Source organism: Cebus imitator, unplaced genomic scaffold (assembly GCF_001604975.1).
Source record: "Cebus imitator isolate Cc_AM_T3 unplaced genomic scaffold, Cebus_imitator-1.0 Scaffold0, whole genome shotgun sequence".
NCBI lineage: Eukaryota > Metazoa > Chordata > Mammalia > Primates > Cebidae > Cebus > Cebus imitator.
The window spans coordinates 11,725,254-11,745,713 of record NW_016107315.1 but is presented as its reverse complement, the minus strand read 5'-3'; the positions used below and the strand labels follow the sequence as shown (position 1 = coordinate 11,745,713).

Genomic DNA, 20,460 nt, shown 5'->3' with positions numbered 1-20,460 from the left:
TTTCACCATAACTTACTTAGTTTTACCATAAGAAAATATATTGCGAATCAGTGTTGTTTTTCCATATTGATTCTCTGACAGTGCGTCTTTCAAGAATTGAAATATTATTGTATTAATAATTTTATTAATGGAAGTTATATAATCCTTGAATAATAATTATAGGATAAAGAAAGAAATTTCCGTGGACCAGAAATTGTTTTTAGATTGATATGTTAATAGCGACTACAGGCTTGATACTATTATATCTAATACTTAGATTTAACCTGTATCCCTTTCTAATATATTTTCCATTCAAGTAACATTTAATTACCTTGGCAATTTCCATAGTAACAAAGAAAGCATATGTAAATAATAGTTTAAAATGTGAATAGCCTCAGTAAATAATGCATATTCAGAAAATTTCTACACACTTTATTTTTAAACACTTGAGAGAAGGCAAATATGTTAATTTTCTATAATGCATAAAGGTTAAGTGGCAACATAGATCTAATAAGTGGATGCCATTAGTATATAAACTGGGTTTTTCCATTTTGTTAGCTCATAAGACATTAAGCAGAAATCTGAATTTATTTGTATTCTGTATACTTTTAGTAGAGCTTTGATGACTTTATTATACTGTTATTGTAACAGCACTGTAAGTAATCTGAACCATTTTTTATAAATTATTATCTCATTCTTCCTGATACTGTTGGGTGACCTGTTCTTAATATGTTTCATTTATCCTTCTGATGAGAGATATATGTTACGCATATAGACATGTATCCTATACACCTGTATATCTCTATACACAAACATGTACTCTGTACTTGTTTACATGTCATATGACTTACTGTCTTCTCATAATCGATCTTACTGTGTGATACATCATGAAAGAAACTTTTCTCACTTTTCTTCTTTCTATCCCTTTTGTCTTTTGCTATAAGTTGTTTGCTACTTAAAACCCTACCAATGATGTGGGAATCTTAAATGCATCAGATTTTTTTCTCCTTTTGCTAATTCTAGCAGTACTTATTAAACTCTTATATTCCAAGGTCATTAAAAGTATATTATATATACAAATACTTCAAAGAAGGAAAACTACATAGATTTTTATACTCTCTTTTTTAAATTTTCTTCCTTTTTGCTTATCCACATTTCCTATTTTTAATATAATTCATGTGTTGCCTTTTATTTGTACTTGATTAAATATTTACAAAGGCATATAAATCAAAACATATTAGGTTATATTTATTTTAGGTACATTTAGCAAATCATCTTCACTTTTTATCATTTTTAGAGAAATAATGCTCTATTTCCTTCCTTTTTTTTTTTTGAAGATGGGGTCTCACTCATCATCCAGCCTACAGTGCAGTGGTGTGGTCTCAGCTCACTGTAGCCTTAACCTCCCCGGTTCAAGCGATCCTCCTGCCTTAGCCTTCTGAGTAGCTAGGACTGTAGGCTTGTGCCACCATGCCCGGCTAATTTTTGTATTTGTAGTGGAGACAGGGTTTTGCCGTGTTGGCCAGGCTGGCCTCAAACTCTTGAGCTTAAGGGCCTCATCCACCTTGACCTCTCAAAGTGCTAGGATTATAGGCATGAGCTACTGTGCCCAGCCTCATGATTTTTTAAAAATCATATATTTTTTAAAATCATATATTATCAAAAGGCATATAATGAAAACTGTCACCTGTACCAGCCTGTAGTTTCATTCTCCAGAAACAAGCATTCTCTATTTTCCTAGCAAACTTCCTTTACCTCCTTGTTTCTAAATATGAAGCCTTCACCTCCATATTTCTAAATAACATGCATATACTGCTATCTTCTACTTTACCGGTTTTGTACATCAGTCTTACTACCATGGTAGATGATAATTTTTCTCTGTAATAAATACCAAACCACTCATTCAGTCTCATCATCATTACCCAAGCATAGCCTATCTCTGCTAATAAAACTAGTAGACTTTAGAGTCATGTGACTATGTAATAGCTTTCATGACTCAGTCGGGTAGTACCGTATGAGCTACTTTCTTTCTTCTGCAAACCTTCATTTTTCCTGGACTTAATAATTGTCTCACCTTTTATTTAATTTTCCACATGCTTACTACTAAGTATCTTTCCATATCTTCCAGTAACCACTGTAGAGTTTTTCACATGATGAAAACGTGGTCACACATACAGTCTTTCAGTTCAGGTTTTTTCCATTTTTCTGCTCCAGTCTAGACTAGTTGCTCTGTAAACTTGCTGTATAGCTCTCAACTGGGACTTCCCTTTGCCATTATTCTGTTCCCTTTCGCTGTCTACTATGTCACATGTTTCCTAGATGCCACATTTTCTTCTTTCTCAGTCTTCCTAGAGCACATCCTACAGTAAATTCCTGCAAAAATATGTGTGGGAGGTACCTTGTGAGTCTTAGCATGTCTGAAATGACTTTATTTTGCCTTCCCTCCAGTAGAGAATTTGGAATGTGTGGGAATGTATGATAACCCGTTTTATTTTCCAAGAGCTCCCTCATCTTCTGTTTCTTTTGTGGATATATCTCATGTATCTCTTGGATTTTCTTCTGTTTTTTATATGCTTTGCTTTCTCTGTTTTCTTTTTTGAGCTATCCTGTTTTCTTGGGTTTTTTTCTTTAGTGTTTTATATAAGGCATTCTTTAAATATCCAGTGTTCCTTTCATTGTTTTACATTCTTATAAATAGAGAAATGAAGGTAATGGATTTAACCAGAAGATAATGGGGTAAAGTAGGGGATAAATTGGCTCTTACATTTCCTCTACTGTCCCACGTGATTCTGTTCTTTGGTATAAATATCACTAGATGAGAATCCCTAATCTGCTGCCAATAGTATAAACCAAGTTGCTAGAATTTCCATTTTCGGTATTCGAATTGTCCTTTTCATCCATTTCAGTCCAGCCACTTCCCCTTCTCCACCAAGTTTCAGAGTATACATCTCTTCAAATTCAGTTTATCTGGAGACTAAACCTCTGGTCTTCTGTGGGTTTGGGAATGGGAAAAGGAACTTTGGTGGGGGTGTTCTAAGTGCTATATACAGTGTTTGAACTTCTGTTTTTAGTACAGTAACTTATCCCTGCCTACCTTGGTACTACTGTACACTTCTAATTTATGACCATTTTCAGGGTTCTTGTGGAATAAAACTTGTTTCTATTACCCTCTCTGCTGACACTCCATTTATAGCTTCTTTCATTCTGCTAAATTTAATTAGCATCATCCAAAAACACAGCAAAATCTCTCTTCTCCTGTTGTCTTCTCTCTTTTGTATTTTTCTTATTGTCATTTTAATGAGTCAGGTTGGAAAGGAAATAGACACAATCTGCTATGGTTAATCAGAAGTCTTGCAGTTCTTTTTGAGATGGGGTCTTGCTTTGTTGGCTAGGCTTGTCTTGAACTCCTGGGCTCAAAGGATCCTCACACCTCAACCTCCCAAGTAGCTGGAACTAGAGGCACACACCACCACACCTGAGTCTTGTGGGGTTTTTTTAGTCATTGTATTTTTAATTTCAAAAGCAAAAAAAAAAAAAAGACTACAAAAAACTACCCACAGTATACCTCTTTATAAAACTCTGAAACAAGTAAAATCATACATTATATTGTTTAGTCACTCACATATTATATGATAAAACCAAACCAATTAAAAAAAGAATGAGTCAAAGAAATAACAAACATTGTACTGTAAGAACAATGATTACATTCTGATAGTGGTTAACTCTTGATCCAAGGGAATCAGGATCAGAGGGAGTATATGCAGGTGAAGGTAAATTACTGATAAAGGTTTTGTGGGTAGTCTTAAGTATGATAGTGGGTTAGCAGATGTGCATTGCACTCTTATAATACATGTGATTAATAACTCACATTTTTCCATGGTTTCTTTTTTATGAATCAAATATATTAACAGAGAATATTAAAATGCTAACATAAGAGATTGTGGGTGGTTTCTTTTCCTTTGTTGTGCAATAATACAGTTATATTTTGTGATTCAAAAGTTGAATTTTTATAATGATGTAAGAAAGTATTCTCCTTTTCTGAATGTCTTGACATTTGTACTGTCTCTAAAGGTGCTTTATTTTCTATTTTATATTATGTTTATTTGTACCCTCATCTTCTCTATGTTGAATGTATGTTTAAGTGAGCCTTCCTACTTTTGATTCCCCTTCCTTCCCTAACACCTTTAGCCCCTGAAAGAACTTGAAACAACTCATTTGAAAAACCATTAACTACTAGTTTATTTATTTAGCCATCAAGTAATTCCACCCCTCTTGAGTTTTACTTCAATAGATAGGTTCTTAAATGTTAGGTAGTGTGAAAAAGATTATAATTTGCATCCTAATTTCCAGTTGCCAAATTAGAACGAAAGAATGAATAAATTATGTTATAAATGTAATTGTTGTGATCCTTTCTTATACTCTTGAGAGAGCTTATTTGGACTTAAGAATTTGATTTATCTAAATATTGTACATTAATCACTTGGTAGGACACAATATTTTTATCAGACTTTAAAATATTCTTAACACTTTGCAATTACCATATTAAATTATTACTTTTACCAAAATATTTGTCATCTGATGAAGTCATCTATAGTTAGTTTTCATCATTGTTGTTGAGTCTGAAACTATCAACTCTAGTATTGTAAACTAATGGAATAATTAACTGGCAAAATAATCGCTATATTGATCTAGTCTTACAGTCCACAACTAAGGGATAAATTTATCAGGGAATTTGTTTTCCTATGTGTATCTAATTAAAACGAAGACTATATCTTAATACTTTTGTTTATTAATTTCAAACTCTCTGGATTTGTCTTCATTTTAGAATTCAGTTTAGGTTGCCATTAGATTACAATCCAAGAGTATTTTTTAAATTTTTCTTGTGATATTGAAAGAAACAGATAATGTAATACAGTATTTTCATCACAAGTTGATTTTGCTGTTTCTTTTTGTCTCATCTTGCATGTAGTGCAGAATTCAACTAGGCATTATTTGGCCTACTATGGTATATTTGATTATCCAAATTACATATACTTTCAGAACTGTATGTTTATTTACATATACTTTATGTACTTTCAGGACCCTATGATACATTAATATTATAACAAGTAATTAAGGACTTTTTTCTTCTGACTCTAGAGCCCTTTTTGATTATGACAAGACTAAAGACAGTGGCCTTCCCAGTCAGGGATTGAACTTCAAATTTGGAGATATCCTCCATGTTATTAATGCTTCTGATGACGAATGGTGGCAAGCCAGGCAGGTTACACCAGATGGTGAGAGTGATGAAGTTGGAGTGATTCCCAGTAAACGCAGGTATGTCTGTTTTTCTTAACCACTTCAATGTGATACAACATAAATAATTGATGTTCTTTAAAATTTCTTTTAATTTATGGCAACATAGATGGACCTGGAGTACCTTATGCTAATTTTGAAAAAGCCAGACACAGAGGGACAAAAATTAGTATGATCACATTTCTATGTGAAATCTAAAGTAGTCAAAGTCATACAGAGAGTAGAATGGTGATTACCAGGTTAGGAGGATAGGGAAATGGAGAGATACAAAGTGTTCATAATACAAGATGAGAAAGTTCTGGATCTCCTACATATAAGCATGGCGACTATAGGTAATAGTACTATACTTGAAATTTGCTAAGAGGGTCTATCCTAAGTTTTCCTACCACCAGGAAAAAAGGTAACCAGGTGAGGTAATGGATATGTTAATTAGGTTGACTAGTGATTATTTCACTTGCGTGTGTGTGTGTGTGTGTGATCATTAAGTTGTGCAACTTAAATATATACAATTAGGCTGAGCACGGTGGCTCATGCTTATAATCCCAGCACTTTGGGAGGCTGAGGTGGGTTGATCGCCTGAGGTTAGGAGTTCAAACCAGACTGGCCAACATGGTGAAATCCTGTCTCTACTAAAAATACAAAAATTAGCTGGGCATGGAGGTGTACACCTGTAGTCCCGGCTACTCAGGAGGCTGAGGCAGGAGAATTGCTTGAACCAGGATGCAGAAGTTGCAGTGAGTCAAGATCACGCCATTGCACTCCAGCCTGGGCTACAGAACGAGACTCAGACTCAAAAATATATGTATATAATGTGTATATATAAATAAATAATAAATGTATATGTAAATAAATAATATTTTTGTATAACTAAATATATAAATGTATATAATGTATATATAAATAAATAAAAAATTTTGTGTAATGAAAAATATATACATACATGTGTATATATATGCCCATACGTATAAACACATATATATGTGTGTATATATATGATGCCGCCAAGCAGTAATTTATCTAAAGCTACTAGTTGCTGAAAACAAGTATATATTAAGTCAGCGTGCCATTTAGGTGTAACAGTGAAGAGAAAACTGAAAGTGTCTATAGTTCATGTAGCTGGATAAGAGGACCTAAATTTTTTGTTTTTGGTGAATTGCTTCTTTCATGCCAAAATTTTTGGAAATATCTGGTAATATGCTTCACTTCCCTTTATACTTGCTTAAATTACATGTATTGGTACAGTTCACCAGTCTTTCCTCTTTGCTTTTAATGATTATATATAGGTAGGTAGATTGATTGATTTTTTTTTTTTTTAAGAGACAGGATCTTGCTCCGTCGCCCAGGCTGGAGTGCAGTGACATGATCATAGCTCAATGAACCTCAGACTCCTGGGCGCAAGTTATCCTCCCACCTCACCTAGTAGCTAAGACTACAGGTGCATGCATGTGACTACACCCAAGCTAAGTTTTTTGTTTTTGTAGAGATGGGTTCTAGGTATGTTGCCCAGGCAAGTCGTAAACTCCTGGCCTCAAGTGATTTCCTCACCTCAGCCTCCCCCAGCTCTGGGATTACAGGTGTGAGCGACTGCACCCAGCCCTAATGATTTGTTTTAGTGATTCATTGGTGCATACTTACCATATAGGAAAAGTGGTTAAGTACAGGCTCTCTTCGCAAAGGATGGTCCCAGCTTAGAGAACCCCTCCTGAGGACTATGAAGTGCTGTTGAATGTCTCTATTTTCGTGGGAAAGGTATTAAAATGTCCTTTCATAATTCCCCCAAGATAGCTTATTTATGAGATCTGGTTCATCCAAATCATTGTCTAGAAGTTCTTCTTTAAGAGCTTTCTAAAGTAGTAAGATAACCAGCAAAAATAGTTAATGAGATAATAAAGAAATATTTATTACAACTAGTTCATTTTAAGTCAAGATTATGCTGTCATAAACTTGTTTTCTTATTAATTAGTTGGATTTATACCTATTTTGTAACTATTTCTAGACCTTTATAAATATTTATTTACTTGTTTTTAGAAGTTTAAAAGTAGTAGTATTAAATTACAATCAAGATTTATAATTATGATTTTGGGGCTTAGATCCATATATTTAGCATGATCCAACTATTTGGCTAGATCTTCCAGTTGATGGCAAATCCTCTTTTAGCAATGCAGCAATCAGCATAACTTTTTTCCAGAAATAGAACATAGTCTGCTTTAAATTTGGAAATGCTTCCTCTATGCCTTGTTGAGTCAGTAGAAACTTTACATCTTAAATATCAAGGTCAGAGCTCCTCAAAATTGTCTTAGTACTTAGAGTCTCATACCTTGCAAAGGCTTTTTGTGCCCACACCCAGTAATAAACACTGCTGGCTCCATTGGAGAGATTTTTTTTTTTCATTTTGTACAAAATTCTATAAGATTGTGTTTTAAAGCAAGAAATAATGTAAGAGAGATATCTTGAGACCTCTGCCAATTTCCAAATTCATGAGTAGCATTGCAGAATATAATCTTACTCTCATAAAATACAATAAGAAACCACAACTAATTATGCCATTAGTTCTTGAATGTACATTTTCTTAAACAGAACTATCTTTCTTAGACCTCTTCTAAAATAACAGGAATTGTAATTCCTACAATTCTTGGCTTTGTTTCAGGAATAATATTTACAAATACAGACAATTTAAGTTGCTGAACTACACTAAACAAGATAATGACTAGAAAACAAAGTTGAGTTGTAAATGCTCACTCACCAAATACTAGTTTTGTGGTGCTATTGATATGTACCTAGGCAAGGTTATAAATTAGTCATGTCATGGAGCCTCAGAATTGTTCTCAAATAGTAAAAATCATGAGTTTTATTTATTTTTTTGGGGGGGGATGGATTCTTGCTCTGTCACCCAGGCTAGAGTGCAGTGGTGTGATCTCGCCTCACTGCAACCTCTGTCTACCGGGCTCGAGCAATTCTTCTGCCTCAGCCTCCAGAGTAGCTGGGTTTACAGGCACCCACCACCATGCCCAGCTAATTTTTGTATTTTTAGTAGAGATGGGGTTTCATCATGTTGGCCAGGCTGGTCTTGAACTTCTGACCTCATGATCCCCCACTTCGGCCTCCCAAAATGCTGGGATTATAGGCGTGAGGCACTGCGCCTGGCCTTAGATTCAAAATTTAAATTCATGAGTGCTAAGGTCCTGTTGTACCCATAGTAAAACTGAATACAGAGATGATAAGGAAAAAGTAAAATGCATTTATTCATAGGCTTGTTTTGGTAGGCTTTTCTGTTATATACTAACGTAATTGCTATGTTGAAATTCAAGAATTTATGAAAGCTTAATTTACATGAAATTTTGCAAGATTTACATTAGTGTTACAGTCTACATGAAAATTTGTTTCATTGTAGTTTATTTGCTTGCTTATTTTGAATAGGTAAAGTTCAGAATTTTAAAGATGTAAAAGCTTTACAGGCTCCCTCTCACAACACCCATCTCACCTCCATAGGGGTAAAGATTAACAGTTCTTATGTATCCTTCCAAAAATACTTTAAAATTCTTATACACTGTAACTAGTTATTTATATATTCACACACACACACACACACACACACACACACACACACACACACGTGTCATTTAATTCTAATGTCATTTAATTCTAATTCTGGCTTAAGTTTTTAATTTCCCACCTTTTTATTATTAAAAATTTCAGAGCTATAGAAAAGTAAGTACAAAAAAGGCAGTAAGTAGTATAGTGGACCTCTATATATCCTTCTCACATATCCTTCTCCCACTTTCACCAATTTTTAACAATTTGCCACATTTGCTTTCTCTTCCTCAAGCTTAATTTTTAGCCTGTTTCCTTCATGCTAAGCTAATACTCAAAAAACAAAACTTGGAAAATTGTTAAACTCAGAAATGGTGCCTCATACTTTCATATAATTTTGTAACTGAATATATATATATAGACACACACACACACACACACACACACACGTACTATGTATTGATACTTTATAGCATCAGGCTTTGCTTCATAATAAATTGAGCCCTTCATTTCATTTTTTAGCAATTCTAATTTGGGGATGCAAATCTAGATGGCTCCTAAAGGTTTTAGAGTATAAAAATGCCTGTTATAAAGATATCAATTCTGGTTATTTCTAGTAAGACTCCTAGATATGTTTGGTTTAAAAAATAGCATTCTTTACTTTGACAGAGTTGAGAAGAAAGAACGAGCCCGATTAAAAACAGTGAAATTCAATTCTAAAACGAGAGATAAAGGGGTGAGTATTTGACATCTCTTATTTCTGTAAATGCATAATTTGCATAATTCCTGTTTGAGCTACACTGTTAAAATGAAAAGGATTTTGCTGTAAGCATTAATCATGATCAGCTCTTGCCATGGTGCTTTACAATGGTAGATGCTTAAGTAAGCATTTGTTAAAGTACCCATTTCACAGACCCTTCCAAATTATCAAAACTGTCATTTGATACATTACTAGCAGTATACTTTTGGCCAAGCTTATTTTTATAAATGAAATATATTTGACCTTCATTCAATTTCCAATTAGAAAATTCTTGTTACTAGGCCGGACATGGTGGCTCACTCCTGTAATCCCAACACTTTGGGAAGCCAAGGCAGGCAGATCAGCTGAGGTCAGGAGTTTGAGACCAGCCTGGCCAACATGGCGAAACCCCATCTCTACCAAAAATACAAAAATTATCCAGCCATGGTGGCAGGTGCCTGTAATCCCAGCTACTCGGGAGGCTGAGGCTGGAGAATTGCTGGAACCCAGGAGCGGGAGATTGCATTGAGCCCAGATCATACCACTACACTCCAGCCTGGGCGACAGAGTGAGACTCCATCTCAAAAAAGAAAAAGAAATTTGTGTTACTAGTGTTAATCATAGCAGATAATTTGATAATGACTCTTCTAAGAAAATAGGCATCTCAGAAATGCTAACTAAATTATAATCTAAGTTTACAAGTTATTACAAATGGATTTTGGGAAATTTTTTTGTTCTTTCCCCACATTATTCCTGCTATTATTTCTTAAGAGAACCCATGTTTTAAATGCTGGAATCAATGTGAAATTTTATTTGGCAGGAATAAAATGCCAGTAAAATGCATGAGAAGAAGTTTGTAGATAATCAAGAAATATGTCCATTAGCCAGGCTTGATGGCACATGCCTGTAGTCTCAGCTACTTGGGAGGCTGAGACAAGAGAATTGCTTGAGCCCTGGAGGTCAGAGCTGCAGCGAACCATGATTGCACATCTGTACTTCAACCTGGGTGACAGAGGGAGATCCTGTCTCAAAAAAAAAAAGAAAGAAAAATGTATATCGAGGCTAGGCAAGATGGCTTACTCCTGTAATCCCAGCACTTTGGGAGGTCAAGGCAGGAGGATCACTGGAGCCCAGGAGTTCAATACCAGCTTGGGCAGCATAGCAAGACGCAATCTCTAAAAAAAATATATAAAACATTAGCCAGGTATGATGGCTTGTATCTGTCGTCCCAGCTACTCAGGTGGCTAAGGTGGAAGGATTGCCTCAGCCCAGGAGGTCCAGGCTATAGTGAGCCATGATCATGCCACTGCTCTCCAGCCTGGGTAATAGAGTAAGACCCTGTCTGGGAGGGGGGAAAAAAAAAAAAAGGAAAGAAATATATCAATTCTTTCATATGTATTTTAGAAGTGTATTTATTTTTCCTTCACTTTAAATCCTTCTGCTTGCATCTAAATATTTGGGCTGTCAGTAGATGAGAAAGATGGTACAGGCTTCATCCTATATCATGAATGTAATTCTTAATAATCCTGAACTCTCTGCAATGGAATATTCTAGCAGTAAGCCCAGAGAACAAACTGAATATATGTTATGTTAAATACCATTTATAGCATTGTTTTATGTTTGTTTTTTTTTTAAACATAAAACAAAATTTTTATAAGTCTTTTGATCATATTTGAAATGAATGTGGAATGTTAACTCAGCAAATAAATTTGCTCTCTGTACTTCTCTGGTATCACTAAGCACTCAAAGGTTTAAAATTTAAAAAATGAGAAGTATCTTTGGTCCAAGAAATTAAATCTGAGTAAATTGTATGTTACATTCAATTTTTTAGAAATGATAAATTCCTGGGAAGGGATAACACCCAGAGAAATGCCTGATGTAGGCGACGGGCGGGGGGATGGAGACAGCAAACCACCATGGCATGTATGTACCTATGCAACAATCCTGCAGGATGTGCACATGTACCCCAGAGCCCGCATACAAATAATAAAAAATCCTGGGGAAAACCACACACACACAAAAGTTGAATTCCTTTAAAATTTACTTGTAGCTTTCAGAAAAATACCAAATTATATAGTGTGATCTGAAGCAATATTAATATAGAAATTTGTATTAGAGGAAAAATCCCAGGTAAATGCTCAGGATTTGAAAAATGTGAATTTTTTATGCTTGTTTTATGTATATCTTTAAAAATGATTTAGTACAATATACCATCAGTAAATTGAAAAAGAGGTTGCATGTTGTAACTTTCCTTTCATACTGTAAGAAGTTAACTGGATTAACGACGTATTTAAATCTTAGTCTTTTTGTTGACTGTAACCAACTTTATTCAGAGTCACTGTGTTCTAACACAGCACCAAAACTATGCATGATACTGAGTGGGGTAAAAATACGCTTGCCATTGATCAGAACTGCATTTCTTTCTATAATACCATTTCCTACTCCTCCTTCTCCTTTCCTTACATAGTGATTTGTGGACTTTATTTTTACTACAGATTTATAACATTTTAGTTTCTCATTAACATGTCTAACATTCATTTGGCTGTTTTGGAATACTACATGTGGAAATTATATATTTAGATCGTATATGTATCATGAATTTGTGATATTTTATCAATTCTTATATTACACTGTCTCTCTTGCAATATTGCATTAATGACAGTAAGTATTAAATGTAGTGCTTTCGATTGAAAATACAGAGAAACTGGAGGTAGCAAGCTTCAGTTTTGTGTTTACCCTACACATTTTTGTCTTATTTGCTTGTGCATTTTTTTCACTTTAAATAAGTTCTTCACCTGGAGGATATTAAATGTGATACAATTAATACATTTCTTAACTAACAAGCATTTCTTTCTGTCCTGTATTATGATATCTTTATGATATCTCATTTTGGCTAACTGCAAAGATAATAAGAATCAAACATTTTAAACTTCATGTTTCTTTTGGTTGTTTGCTGTGAAACTGACTCTGACCACTATAGATGCAGTAAGAGGGATGAATAAACTTTTATAAAAAACACATCAGTTGTATCAGATATTATAAAAATTACTGCTAAATTCAAAACCATTGATTCTTACAAGTGAAAAGATTTAGATTTTCCCTAAATTAGATTGCCATAATTTTTTTCTACTAAGACACTTTCTCTTTTCTAAAATTTGAATTCAAGCAAAGACTTTTATTTAAATAATGCTACTTGACAGTTTATAAAATAGTTATAAGCCCAGACTTCTCCATAATACTTTTTCTCTCAATTGAATTTTTAACTTCTACTTAGAGTTCTCTTTTATCTAGTTCCTCAGAGCCTTCAAACTTTAAGATTGAAATCAAGACAGTCTGCTTGGCTAATGAACTGTGAACTTATTAATCCTGAATTAATTATATGAAAAGGTAAAAATGAAAGTTTAACCTTGTTTTTATAAAGATCTTTATCAAAATAAGTCTTCTCAAGTCATAGAATTTGAGCTAAAAGTCACTTTAATCTACTTTACTTTTTTTTTTTTTTCTTAAAGATGAGGCCTCACTCTGTCACCCAGGTTGGAGTGCAATGGTATGATCATAGCTCAGTGCAGCCTCAGACTCCTGGGTTTAAGTGATCCTCCTGCCTCAACCTTCCAAACAGCTGGGACTACAGGCACATACCACCACTCCCAGCTAATTTTTTGTTTGTTTGTTTTGTTTTGTTGAGATGGGGTTTTGCCATGTTGCCTAGGCTGGTTTTGAACTCCTGGCCTCAGGCGACCCTCCTGCCTCAGCCTACCAAAGTACTGGAATTACAGATATGAGACACTACACCTGGCTACTTCACCTTAATCACCTGGCATCACATGCTTAAAATAAGGGGATGCCAATAACACACTGGTCTTGTCAATGTACTTCAAAATAATAAATAATATAGCATCTTAAGATATGTATAAATGCAGAAAATCAGAACACAAAAAAATTCTATTCTTTCTATTCTTCCCTTCCCCCTCCAACAAATAGTAATTCTTATTGTCACTGGTAGGTAAGCCTGTATTCTTCAAAACATAAATGCCTATGACAGATAAATGACAAAAGAAGCTATTTCTCTTTAATAGCCTTATCACTCTTATGCTACATAATCATAAATCAATGAATGCACAAATGGGACATTCAAGGAAAAATAACTTTTTTCCAACATCTGTGCAATATGGGACATCAGATCAGCTACTCAACTCCTATGTTACAACTATGTATAAACTGTTAGAATCTTAACTGCCTTTGTGGCTTTGGTGGACACCAAACTTTTTATTCCCGATGAAGGACATGGTGCCAGTGGATTAGATGTGGTTCTATTTTATTTATATATACTTTTAAAAATAGATAAGTATAGTAGAACTTAAGAATAAATAAGTCAGTACTGATAGCATTGACGCTGATCAGACTTCTGACTTCTTGCTTGGCTAAGAGATATCATTGATTTAGTTTTCTTCCCATTTTCTGGCTTATAAGCATTTAGTTACCTTTTATCCTCTTCCAGGAAGAAAAAAAAACGATTTGTTTTTAAATGTTCAGCATTAACAACTTTCTCATAATCGTTTTGGTTTACTTTTTAAATAATGTCTTTTCCGTTAGTTCATCATAGCCCCAAAAGAGATAAAGAAATAACTGTGGTCAGGCCAAAATAAAATGAAAATTACTTCCTAATAAATAAAATGTAGTTGAGCAGTAAAGTAACATTAAATAACTTTTGCTGTAGAGCACTTAGTTCTTGGAAATTTTTCTGGAAACATAGGGATTAATACAAACAAATGTTAGCTGGTTTGTACTGTAGTAGTAATTAATCCAATTTCCCTTTGTCAAGTAGCATTTTTATTTTTAGGTATAAATGAGCTATGCTCTTTGAAATTCTTAAGTATTTTCAGTTGCAAAATCTTAGAATTTATACAAAAGTAGAAATTCACTTTATATAAGATTAAAGTAAAATTCATGTACAAACTGCACACTGTGGTCATAGGAGTCAGCTTCCACAGAGCTGCTAGGCTGGGCCTTTGTACACACAGACAGTAGACATCCCTTTGTTTTGCCCCTCCTTCTCTTCTTCAGCAGTCATTCAATGACAAGCGTAAAAAGAACCTCTTTTCCCGAAAATTCCCCTTCTACAAGAACAAGGACCAGAGTGAGCAGGAAACAAGTGATGCTGACCGTAAGTATGTGGATCCAGTGGTCAACTGAAAATAAAATGTAGAGGGACCTACTGCCCTGCAGTTGGTTGTTACCATGGAGACAGTTTCAAGAGCTGCAACAGGTTGTTAATCGTCTTCAAGGGCAACTTAACAGATATAAATTAATTTATATGCCAGTCTTTTTCTGGCACCTTAGGAATTCTTAATTTAAAGCAAACAACATTTTTAAGTTATATGTTTATAACTTGAACATATAAGTATGTATAAATAAGTGCAGTTATTTGAAGGAAAGATTTTTATGAAAAACACTTAACATTCATACATTCAAAGAATATTTTAGAGGGAGAACATAAATAACTGAGAAGCTACCTATTGATTTCTAAGTATAACATTGCTAGTCTTCAATACTGGATTATCTAGAGTCATTCCATTTTACCCTCTTTCTTCATGATATGTAGACAATCTGGATTTTACTTTTAAAATAGCAAGAAATGTTCTAAAATTTTGCTTCTTTACCTGAATCAGCCTTCATGCTAGAACTTACATTCTTTTGGTAGATTATAGTTAGTAGCTAGCTCATTTCAAAGTTCTAGAAATCTGTAAAAATGCTCTGTAAGATACATGTACCTGTAATGGTCTTGGAACTGTCTCTTACTGTAGCACCAATTTTGTGCATTACTGACAACTATTTTCTTTGATTATCTTTTTATTGCTTGCTCTCTGGGGACTACTCTCTACAGGAGATCCCTGACGACATGGGATCAAAAGGCCTGAGTAAGTGATCAAAATACTCCCAAGTTATTTTTTAACCTCCATCTACAGACCTACCTTATTCAGATACATTTTGGGATTCATGGTAGTGCCTTTCTGGTATGAGGAGGTGTATGATTTAGATTGCTTTTAGAATTTTTATGTTTATCACATGTTTGTCACATGCTTGGGACTTTTATTTCTCTAATACATAACTTTTTGTTATTATTTTTCACATGTCATTTGAAGAATTCTCTGCTCATAACTTTATTTTCCCTTTTGCAATTTTTATGACAGGTACTTTTGCTAGAAACTTTTAAAATATAAAGAATTTTAGGGTATTTTTTTAATAGTACTATCTGCCCTCATTATTAGAATATAGAAATATGCTTGCTTGGAGTTTTATGTTCCCTCTTTTTTTATTTTTGTGTTAAAATAATTTAAAATAATTTTGATTATGTGGTAGAAAAGCATTACTGTAATATAAAAGTATAAAACAGGATAGAATACTACTCAAGTAGTATTTAGAATACTAGTCAAGTAGCAGTTTATTGAGGGGATAAATTGTATATCTCTTTTTTTGAGAAAGTTGTAAGTTACCACAAGAGTATAAGAACTATTTTGTTTTTCCTTTAGCTAAGATGTTGCCTTTGTTTTTGGTTTTTGTTGCTGCTGTTGTTTAATTTTCTAGCTAGTTACTTAATCTTCATATAAAGCTTCACACAGGGTCTAGTATGTAGAAGACATTCAATAAACATTGGAATGAATGAATGAAGCAAGAAGCCACTTTAGCAAACAAAATTTTTAATTTGTGTGTTTTCAAATTGCTTAACTATGAAAATTTACCAAACATTACTGAGTAACTTTAGGTTATAGTGCTCATAGAAGTAATCTTTTAATCTAATGTTTTCTAAATGATTCTTTCTATTTAGATTATTAAACATTTTGAAAACTTCTTTGTAATTCATTGATCATTAAGCATATAGCCAATATCTTTTAACTTTCTAAGACCTACATTAATAAACATTAAATTTTACAAAAGACATTTTTCTGATTTATTCCAAGTTTATACTGGAATTTTAATCTAAACTGTAGGTACTTTTATTTCAGCCATAATTATTTAAGTTTGTATTCGAATGACGACAGCATGTTTATGTACGGCTGTACTATATAGGATATAGTAAGGACCACAGACTTCCTAACACTAGTGGCACCCTTTTGTAAATCTCTTACGTTTGGGGAAAATTATCAATGAAAACCTCTAAAACTGGAAAATACTACCACAAGTTACGTATGGTATAGAATTTATTTTGAGATCGATAGCATACTTTATAGGTGGTATGGATCAACAAATGGACCCACAGATTTTTCTTATCTGTTAAGTGAACAAAGACATAGGAAACTCATAGAAAAACGAAACGTAGAATTTGGCTCCCATATTGATGTTATAATAGATGATAATTATACCTTAATCCTATATCCCTGGTTCTAGTTGAAGATTGGGACCTTAGAAGAGAAATAATATGAAAAATGGTAACTGATTATCAGACAACATTATTCAGGATTTTATTTTCTGGAGAGTGACCCGAGATTCCTTGAATAATAGATTTCTGTGCTTCATCTCACAGGAATTAAAAGAATTTATTCACCTGGTAACTTGATCAGATCAAGATTTTATTCAGAAAATGTTGGAGAAGACAGAAAAATATTAGTGAAATTCTAAAACTGGATATGATGGAGGTTATCACATAAAATAGATGATATAAGGCAGTTGACAAGGTGCCCATGATAATGTAGTAGTAAATACTGGGAAGAATAATGTGATCAAGGACATTACTTGTGACCTCAGTTATTTATATTCTAAAGTTAAGAATATAGGGAATAAACTAAGCAAAATTTTAAGAGACTTTAATATAAGAAAATAAGTGCAACTTAATACAGGTAGTCATCTGGCCTTATTGGAACAAAACTCATAAAAGAACCCCAAACAGAAGATTAAGTTATTCTAGAGAAGCAAACCAATTGAAGAGACATAGAATGACACTGAATATCAAGAAAAAAATGCCTATCTGCTGTAAATTCACACAACCTATTACAAAAATGGAGTATTTAATTGAAGAGCGGACGGAGAAACAAGTGATACCATAGAATACTTTGTATAGACATGAATTCATGTGTTCTTTATTCTAAAAAGAAGAGAGTCAAGTAAATGATTGATTTGCCCTGTTGACTGGGGGAGTAGAGAAAACGAGAAATTGTTTTATAGAACCTAATTTTGCTAAACAGAACTAATTGAGAGTACAACAAAAGTTTGGAAGAATGCAACTAAGTCATCATTTGTGAAAAGCTAGAAATAAAAACCTGTGTAGCTTTTATGGTTTTAAGGAGGTAATTTTGAAGAAGCTCAAAGGACTAAAACTAGGTAAGATTCCTTTAACAGAGACTAAAAGGAAACATAACTGAATAAAAGATACATGAGGTACTCAGAAGTGAAATGATGACATAATGTTTGAGACAAAGTTTGTTCTTATTACATGTAGTCTTTCCATTTTTACAACTTTCCATTTTGTACAACACCTCAAAAATTTCCTCAGGCACATAGGTTTCCTGTTACATATGTCTTCTTTCTTCTCATTTTAAGAACTTATGCATAGTTGTGCAGAGCTTACAAATGCCAAAACCAGACTTACTTTCATTTGCATTACGAATAAGATTTAAGAGTAGTATCATTGCTTCAGATTGGTGATGTAGTGTTAGAGGAGAGCAGAAGAGAAACATGATATACTCTACTCTATCAGAAAGAAATGTTTGAGTACAAAGAGAAAGCTTGGTTAGAGAAATTTAGAATCAAACATCATAAACAGGCTGGATACAGTGGCTCACACCTGTAATCCCAGTACTTTGGGAGTCTGAGGCCAGCAGATCACCTGAGGTCAGGAATTTTAGATCATCCTGGCCAACATGGTAAAAGTACCTATCTCTGCTAAAAGTACAAAAATCAACCGGGCGTAGTGGTGCATACCTGTAATCCCAACTACTTGGGAGGCTGAGGCAGGAGAATGGCTTGAACGTGGGAGTTGAAGGTTGCAGTGAGCCGAGATCACGCAGCTGCACTCCAGCCTAGGCAACAGAGTGAGAATCTGTCTTTAAAAAAAAAAAAAAAAAAAAAAAAACTATCATAAATAAAATAAAAATAAAATCTTGAAGAATATATTTGTACCATGTGTGTCACAGGGATAATTATCCTTACACTATCAATTTTTAACAGATAAGAAACAAGTTAACTCTCCATTAGAAAACTGGACAAGATGTGATAAGAGTGTTCAAAAGATAAGCAAATGAAATAAGCATTTAAAAATGTTTGATTTCCCTAGTAATGATAAACAAAATGATGTTTTACCTGTCACTTTGGCAGCCTTTTGTTTAAAAGGAAAACCCATGATGGAGGGAGTTCTGCTAAATGCCTGCTTTTATTGTACTACAATTGGAGTGTAAATTGGCACAAGCCTTTCGGAAAAAGCACACCTTTGACCCGCTAAATCCTTTTCAAAGAATTTACCCTGAGTGTAATTAGAGATGGAAATAAAGCCTTATATATCAGAATGCTTATTATAATATTATTTAGTAATAACAGCAAAAATTTAAAAGTATCTTAAAACATCTTAACAGGAAATGGCTAACGAAGTATGATTTATCCATATTATGTAATATTACATAACCATTGAAATCATATTTAAAGATAATGACATAGGGAAATGCTCACTATCAATGAAAAAAGTAAAATAGGAAACTGTACATATATTGCCTCAGACTTGTAAACATGTTTGGAGCTATTTTAAATAGTTTTGCTTTGAACATTCTTATACATGTGTTTTGGTAAGCACATAATGCCTTTCTGTTGGGGAAATACCTGGGAAAGTAATTGTTGGGTTATATGGATATACATTTGTCCAGCCTTAGTAGGTATTGCCAAATAGTTTTTCAAAGTAGTTTTACCAATTTGCCCATTTCCAATATATATACTCCCGTTGCTACATGTCATTGTCTATGCTTGACGTGTCTGTTTTGATTTTTCATTTTAGCCATTCTGGTGGATGGTAGAGATACTTATGGTTTTAATTTGCATTTCCCTGACAAGTAATTAACTTTAATACTTTTTTATATGTTTATTGATTATTTGACTATCTTCTTTGGTAAAATGCTTTGAAGAGGAACATTTTCAATTAATAGAAGAAAAACATTTTTCTAACAACATTACAAACAACTATGATGCTATTCTAAGGACTATACTTTGAGTAGTGAAGTTTTATTGTAGAGGAGCAAAGTAAAATGATATTTGAAAGAACTTGCAGAATTTGTTCTATAGCTTTTGGCAATCTTAGAGTATTTAAGGTAAGTAGGAGACATCCCAAAAAAAAAGATAGTGAAGAGATTTTAGTAACTTAAAGTTTTTGTTATATAAATGTCTGATATATTCAATAGTGGAAGAGTGGTAAAAATAAACCCTGTAAGTATTTGTTTATCCAGCTTTCATAACTGTCAACTGAAAATTTACCAATTCTGTTTCTTCTGTGCTCCACTTACACTCCCCTCTCTTCACCCCATTGCATTAACTCATTTTTCTTTAGTTTACAAACTAGAGATTGCAGAGGGTAATACCAATCCTAATATAAACAGAACTCTTTTTTTAATGTGGCATGCTTCTGGGAATGACATTTAAGGAAATAGGACAAAAGGTTAAATGAAGACATCCATAATTGTTGATACTTGTGAAAAACAGTTTAAAGCAAATAAAAAATCTAAAAAGTAAATAGCAAGGTAAATAATTTATCAATCTAATGGAATATTATACACCCATTTTTTATTATTGCTATAAAGCCCATGTGGTGACATGGAAAGAAATATTTTAATATAAGCTTTTTTAAAACCTACCATTTTACATGTGCTTACATATATTAATGAATTCTGCTTGCATTTTTAAAGTCCTTGCTTTAGTTAAAACGTATGTAATCAAGAGTAAGG

General features: G+C 33.5%; 1 protein-coding gene across 29 annotated transcripts in view; it reads left to right on the top strand.

The window, feature by feature from the left end:
• The window catches only part of DLG1 (discs large MAGUK scaffold protein 1), a 299,333-nt gene that overhangs the window by 248,490 nt on the left and 30,383 nt on the right, over window positions 1-20,460 (top strand). For 14 of the 29 annotated variants that reach the window (XM_037735146.1, XM_017523037.2, XM_017522998.2 and 11 more), the window contains 3 exons: window positions 5,119-5,295; window positions 9,475-9,541; window positions 14,609-14,708. In XM_037735146.1, the coding sequence (XP_037591074.1) occupies window positions 5,119-5,295; window positions 9,475-9,541; window positions 14,609-14,708 (344 nt within the window). Of the gene's footprint in view, window positions 1-5,118; window positions 5,296-9,474; window positions 9,542-14,608; window positions 14,709-15,428; window positions 15,463-20,460 lie in introns of all 29 variants that reach the window. The other 15 variants (XM_017523087.2, XM_017523064.2, XM_037735512.1 and 12 more) reach the window with 2 other exon arrangements.